General features: G+C 50.1%; 1 protein-coding gene across 1 annotated transcript in view; it reads left to right on the plus strand.

Annotated features, from left to right (window-relative positions):
• slc8a4b (solute carrier family 8 member 4b) overlaps window positions 1-7,500 on the plus strand; it is a 98,584-nt gene that overhangs the window by 50,262 nt on the left and 40,822 nt on the right. Inside the window, 10 exon segments of the mRNA XM_079757550.1 lie at window positions 769-996; window positions 2,819-2,869; window positions 2,871-2,885; window positions 2,887-2,931; window positions 2,934-3,007; window positions 3,009-3,255; window positions 5,167-5,277; window positions 5,550-5,570; window positions 5,572-5,703; window positions 7,456-7,500. The exon segment at window positions 7,456-7,500 is cut by the window's right edge and continues 52 nt beyond it. Of these exon segments, the coding sequence (XP_079613676.1) occupies window positions 769-996; window positions 2,819-2,869; window positions 2,871-2,885; window positions 2,887-2,931; window positions 2,934-3,007; window positions 3,009-3,255; window positions 5,167-5,277; window positions 5,550-5,570; window positions 5,572-5,703; window positions 7,456-7,500 (969 nt within the window).

Raw genomic sequence — 7,500 nt, forward strand, 5'->3', positions numbered from 1 at the left:
AACTAAGAAAACTGCTTTAAGTGCTTCATTATAGAATCAAGAGGACATTTTATTTATACATTTCTTTCAATATATTTTTCATGGGCCGGGTCTTCTCAGAAGTCGCTTCTGAACAGATGAGGTTTAAAGATGCCGTCTGAACAGATGGGTTCCCCGCCCGCGGCCGCAGCAGGGTGCCGGGGTAGCCGGGTAGCGTTTCAGTCCTGATGATAGCGGGGAGCTCGTCCACCGTTGCGGAGCCGGGACAACAAACGATGGAGACGCGGTTGAGCGGCTGGTGGCCCCGTCGTCGGGGAGGGAGTAGCAGGGCGTTTGTGCGGTTGCGGTGTACGGTTTGACCATGTCCTGGATGTACGACGGGTTCGCTTCACGGTTGGCGGTGAATTGAATCGGATTGGGTGGCCGGTTCCGGGTGCAGAGGAGTGATGTCATGTGGGACCGGCCTGGTCGATGGAGATAGTTTATCTATCTCACTCCCCCTCTCTTTCTCTCATTTCCCCTCTCTCTCTTTCTCTCTCTCTCCCTTTCTCTCTCTCCCCCTCTTTTCTCTCATTTCCCTTCTCTCTCTCCCTCTCTCTCTCTCTCTCTCTCTCTCCCTCTCTCTCTCTCTCTCTCCCTCTCTCTCTCTCTCCCTCTCTCTCTCTCTCCCTCTCTCCCCCTCTCTCTCTCTCCCTCTCTCTCTCTCTCTCTCCCTCTCTCCCCCTCTCTCTCTCTCTCTTTCTCTCTCTCCCCCTCTCTCCCTCTCTCTCTCTCGCTCTCTCTCCCCAGGTGTGTGGCCACGACTTCGAGGCAGGCTCTTTGGGGCCCAGCACCATCGTGGGCAGCGCCGCCTTCAACATGTTTGTGATCATCGCGCTGTGCGTGTACGTGGTGCCTGATGGCGAGACCCGCAAGATCAAGCACCTGCGCGTGTTCTTCGTGACGGCGGCCTGGAGTATCTTCGCCTATATCTGGCTCTACCTCATCCTCAGCGTCTTCTCCCCCGGGGAGGTGGAGGTAAGACGGAGGGCGTTTTTGTGTGTTTTTTGTGTGTGTGTGTGTGTGTGTGTGTGTGTGTGTGTGTGTGTGTGTGTGTGTGTTCTTCGGTCCTCATAGGGGAGGTTTTTGTGTGTTTCTATGCGTGTTTGGGTCCTCATAAGTGTTGTTTTTGTGTGTCTGTGTGTGGACCCTCGTAAAGTGATGTTTTGGTGTGTCCCTGTGTGTTTTTGGGTCCTCATAAGTGATGTTTTTGTGTGCCTGTGTGTGCTTCGGTCCTCGTAAGTGATGTTTTGGTGTGTTTCTGTGTGAGTGGGTCCTCATAAGGGACGTTTATGGGTGTGCGGAGGTGAAGGTGAATGTGTGTGAGCTTCAGTCCTCACAAGAGATGTTTGCGTGGTTTGTGTGTTTTTGGGTCCTTGGAAGTTATGTTTTTTGTGATTGTGTGTGTGTGTGTGTGTGTGTTTGAGACTTAATTGATGTTACCCATTTCTGTGCTTGTGTGTCTGTATGTTTCATGTGTGATGTTTCGTAGGGGATGTCTATGTGTTTGTGTGTTTGAGTCCTCACAAGTGATGTGTGTGTCTCAGTCTTTGTGTCGCCGACTGCAATCCTTGTACAATCATTCCTTGGGCCACTATCATCCTTCCCTCATTCCTCTCTTTTACGCCCCTCTCTTTAGCAATCATCTCTCGATCTCTCTCTTTCTACCTGCACTATCCATCTTCTGCACCATCATCTGGTCATCTGTTCACTTTGGTTCTGCTTAAGAACCCATTCCATCACTGATATCCAGCGATTCCCCCCTCTCGCTCTCCTTCTCACTCTCTCTCCCTCTCTCCTTCTCTCTCTCTCTTTCTCCCTCTCTCCCAACCTCTTCCCATCTCTCCCCCGCCGCTGCGTTTTACGAGACCATCTATCAGCTGTCACTCTCTCACACCATGCTTCCATCTCACTCCCATCGTCCCCGCTACACCCCCTCGTCACCTCGCCTTCATCACAACCCCTCCATTGCCTCCTCACCCTAGTATCGTCTCACCCTTCCAATGGGTCGCGGATCGTCTCACCCTCACAGAAACAAATTACGTTCATGTGGAAAAATATGTTTCGGCTCTCTCTCCCGAGCTCTGCCACTCCCTGTCTATGTCTCTCTCTCCCCCCCATCGCTCTCCTTAACCACCATTCGGTTCCCCGCGATAGCCCTTCTGTTTAACAGACGCTAGTTTCTGGTGTATGCTTCCAGCATATTGTTTGTATCTTTCCATTTGCTAATAATAAATACTGTCAAAGAGAAGTCCGATCAAAAATGCTGTCGGTATTCATTCTGTAGATCGCCGTCACACAATGTTGATGCCTACTTTGTGGTCATGCGAGGTTGATGTGATTCCACTGATTGATTGACAGATTGAATGAATGACTTATGATCTATTTATGTTTTCTTTATTTAATTATCTAGTTCTTTATTTATCCATGTATTCATATGATTTAATATTGTCAGTTTACCTTTGAAATGTCCTCCACTCATAGAGCTTTGTTTGTGTATTTTGAAAACATTTAAATAAAGGTTATTCAAATGCACCTGGACCTTTTTTCTCTCTCCCTCCCTCCCTTCTTCCCTCCCACTACTCTATATGTCCCTCTCCCCTCTCTCTCCCTCTCTCTCTCCCCTCCCCCCTCTCTTCCTCCCCCCCTCTCTCTCTCTCTCCCCTCCCCCCCTTCCCCCCCTCTCTCCCTCCCCCCTCTCTCTCCCCCCCCCCTCCCCCCCCTCTCTCCCTCCCCCCCTCTCTCCCTCCCCCCCCTCTCTCTCTCCCACTGTCCCCCCCTCTCCCCTCGCTCGCCCCAGGTGTGGGAGGCGGTGGTGACCTTCCTGTTCTTCCCGCTCTGCGTGGTGCAGGGCCTGGGTGGCCGAACCGGCGCCTGCTCTTCTACAAGTACGTGCGCAAGCGTTACCGCGCCCGACCAAGACCCGCGGCATCATCATCGAGACGGAGGGCAGCAACGACGGCATTGGGGGGGAGGGCATGATGGACGGGAGGGGGCGGGGCCCTGGGCCCCGGGGGCTTCACCAAGATGGACATGCTGGAGCTGGACGGACAGATCGCCCTCAACTGCCACCACGGCGGGGGGCTAGAGGGGGGCCTGGCCACGCTGGAGGACGGGGGCGGGGCTAAGGACGAGGACGACGAGGCCAGGCGGGACATGGCCAGGACGCTGAAGGACCTGAAGCAGAGACACCCCGACAAGGACATGGAGCAGCTGGTGGAGATGGCCAACTACCAGGTACACACACCTGTATATATTGGGCCAGGTACACACACCTGTATATAGAACCAGGTACACACACCTGTATATATAGGGCCAGGTACACACACCTGTATATAGAACCAGGTACATACACCTGTATATACTACCAGGGACACACACCTGTATATATATGGAGCCAGGTACACACACCTGTATATATAGAGCCAGGTACACAAACCTGTATATACTACCAGGGACACACCACCTGTATATATAGGGCCAGGTACAGACACCTGTATATATAGAGCCAGGTACACACACCTGTATATAGAACCAGGTACACACACCTGTATATACTACCAGGGACACACACCTGTATAAATATGGAGCAGGTACACACACCTGTATAATAGAACCAAGTACACACACCTGTATATAGAACCAAGTACACACACCTGTATATAGAACCAGGTACAGACACCTGCATATATAGAGCCAGGTACACACACCTGTATATATAGGGCCAGGTACACACACCTGTATATAGAACCAGGTACACAACCCTGTATATATAGAGCCAGGTACACACACCTGTATATACTACCAGGGACACACACCTGTATATATAGGGCCAGGTACAGACACCTGTATATAGAACCAGTACAGACACCTGTATATGTAGAGCCAGGTACACACACCTGTATATACTACCAGGGACACACCTGTATATATAGAGCCAGGTACACACACCTGTATATAGTACCAGGTACACACACCTGTATATATAGAGCCAGGTACACACACCTGTATATATAGAACCAGGTACACACACCTGTATCTATAGAACCAGGTACACACACCTGTATATATAGAACCAGGTACACACACCTGTGTATACTACCAGGTACACACACTTGTGTATGTAGAACCAGGTACACACACCTGTGTATATAGAACCAGGTACACACACCTTCATATATACTACCAGGTACACACACCTGTGCATTAACAACAAGTTACACACGCTACCAGTTACACACACCTTTATATATAATACCAGGAACACACCCCTATATATTAACTACCAGGTACACACAGCTTTATCTATATTAGCGATATTTATATATATATATATATATATATATATATATATCTATATATTATATATTATATATATATAATATATATATAGATATATATATAGATATATATATAGATATATATAAGCCCACACACATACATACACAAATACATTTTAGCATAAAAGGAGTAAAAAGGCAGACCGCTAAAGTGCTTGGGTTGTTTCCAGCTAGCTTAAGTAGCGGTTGTTCATTCAGCTGGAGAGCTACGGCCCGTATCAGGTCCAGATCTCCACCGCTGAAGGGTGGACAGATATCAAAGGAAATTGAAACAAGCCCGCCTACTTTTCCCCTTTCTGGTAAACAACCATCCCCTTGACGACGAGGTCGCGGTAACTCCAATGAAGCACCTTCGAGCACCGGCGGAAAATAACACCAATTTCCTCGAGAGTGGGAGGCCCCTCTTCTCTCCCGGGGGTTAATTGCTCAAACGCTTCCCTTCACAACATCACCCACCCCCACCCGGATAATCAGCATTACATTATGTATAAGCTCATTCCATTAGGCCAGCTTTCCCCTTGTGTTGACATGTATTGTTTTTCCCGCTTAGCGTGCTAATGCTAAAGGTTGCAGGGGGGAGGTCAGCTAGCCTTATGCTAGCAGTCACATGGGAGCGGACATTAGCGTGATAAATGACTCGGGTGGGCTGGGGGGGGGGGGGGGGGGGGGGGGGGGGGGGGGGGGGGGGGGGGGGGGGGTTAGCTGGAACCCAGAGGTAGAGTACTCCCTGGGGGTTTAATGTTGTACAATTGTGTCGCTGGAGGTGCTTTGGTTAATTTAGAGTGCGGCCGGTGTGATTGCGGACCAGGTGCTGGTGCAGCAGCAGAAGAGCCGGGCCTTCTACCGTATCCAGGCAACCAGGATGATGATCGGAGCGGGGAACATACTGAAGAAGCATGCCGCCGACCAGGCCCGCAAAGTACACACACAGACACACACACAGCCACACACACAGACGCATACGTACACACACACACACACACGCACACACACACACACACACACACACACACACACACACAGACACCACACACACATTAGATTATGTTGGCCTTAGGGCCAATATAATTTATTAATCCATCAATAATGCATTACAATAATAAATTAACTGTCATGTACATGTGTGTGTTTGTGTGTGTGTGTGTGTGTGTGTGTGTGTGTGTGCGTGTGTTTGTGTGTGTGTGTGTGCAGGTGGTGAGCGGCAGCGAGGCGGCGGGCGCTGGACGACGACCCGTACACGGTGAGGATGGAGTTCCAGCCGGCGCTCTACCAGTGCTTCGAGAACTGCGGCTCGCTGAAGCTCAGCGTGTCCCGGCGCGGTGGCGACGCCGGCCTCACCGTCAAGGTTGGTGGGGTGGGCCGCTGTGTGTGTGTGTGTGTGTGTGTGTGTGTGTGTGTGTGTGTGTGTTTAGATCTATATTACTGCGTTCTGGAGACCAGCCTGGCATCAAAGATCGGAGGAGGGGGTGAAGTTCTCTTTGAGACTGTATCTGTGATTAAGGGCTAAACAAATCAAATGTGATTTAATGAGATTTAATTACATTACATGAGATTTCATTACATTGAATTGATGTTTGACTTTCCGCCCTGCTAGTGGGCTGGGGTATTTAGGGGTGTGTTGCCTTCACCGTTAGTACTAGACTAGGAGGTTCGATGGTGTGTTTGAGTAGGTATGTGTGCGTGGAATTGAGTGTTTCTGTTCTGTGCTGTGTGCGTTAGTCAAGGTTTGTATCACAGCGTTTGATCGTTCGTGATTTCAGCTCTTAGGGGTAACTAAAGAAGTTTGGATGGAAAGTACTCCATTGTCCGACTTAATCTACTCCCTCTTGGGGTGTGGACGGATTAAAAACAAATGCGAAGATCTGAAGCTCTCTGTAAAAACCCAAACATCCCGAGAGGCCAGAGGCGTGTAAAAGAACATTGTGTTTCCCATCGTTCCCAGAGACTTTCCGACTGTTCCGAACTTGACAAGTCCCGCACTTTTGGGGTACTTTCCGAGGGGATGCTTAGTTACGGTTTGCTCTCCTAATTCTTAGGGAGTATTAGGAGTGCTGCTTTGGAGGACCTCGTGGTCGTAGAGCCTTCTACAGGAGGAAGAACTTAAGACACAGCGGGGGGGAGGCGCAGTAGTGGAGAGAGGGAGAGAGGGAGCCAGGGTTTAGGGTGATAAGGGGAACATTACCGCCAAACCGAAGAAGAGACTTCCAGACCGCTGAGCAGGGCTTAATATAAACCCTGCAAAGCCTTTGTTAGGAAACGAGGAGAGAGGGGGGAGGAGAGGAGGAGAGAGGGATGGACCGAGGAGGAGGAGAGGGGAGGAGAGAGGAGAGGGGAGAAGGGATAGAGAAAGTCGAGGAGAGGAGATGGAAAAGGAGAGAGGGGGAGGGGAGGAGGGGAGGGGTGGACCGAGGAGGAGAAGAGGGAAGGCGAGGAGGAGGGGGGAGAGAAGGGGAACAGAAAGGAGAGGAGTGGAGAAGGAAAAGGGGAGAGAGGAGAGGAGATTAGAGGAGAGGAGACAGAGAGGTCAGCGGAGGGAGGGGAGTAGGAGAGAAGGGCAGAGGAGAGGAGAAGAAAGGGAAAGGAATGAAGGACAGGGGATAATCGGCAGTAGAAAAGAGAGAGAGAAGATGATAGGAAAGGGAGGAGTTGGTGAGGAGAAGAGAGGGATGTAGAGGGGAAAAGGAGAGGAGACGGAAGAAGGACTATAGAGAGGGGTCAAGGAGGAGGTGAGGGGAAGGTGTTAAGAAGATGAGGGTAAACTAGGGAATGGTTCAGATCTGCTGTCTTTAAAGTCTACTGTCTTCTTGACTATGTGACTAGAGGGATATTTAATGAGGCCATTTATCTTGACCTCTACTCTTTGTCCCTTTATCCTTCTGTCTGTCTGTCTGTCTGTCCTTCCAACTCCACTTACCTCACTCTATTATTTGTTTCCTCCTCACTCTCTAATTTGTCTTTCCTAAATTATTCTAAATCTACCTCTCTCTCTCTCTCTCTCTCTCGCTCTTCACTACTATCTCTTTCTCTCTCTCTCTCTCTCTCTCTCTCTCTCCCTCCATCTCTCTCTCTCTCTCTCTCTCTCTCTCTCTCTGTCCAGGTGGACTACAGAACAGAGGACGGTACGGCCAACGCGGGCTCCGAC

Source organism: Pollachius pollachius (assembly GCF_949987615.1).
Source record: "Pollachius pollachius genome assembly, chromosome: 20".
Taxonomy (NCBI): domain Eukaryota; kingdom Metazoa; phylum Chordata; class Actinopteri; order Gadiformes; family Gadidae; genus Pollachius; species Pollachius pollachius.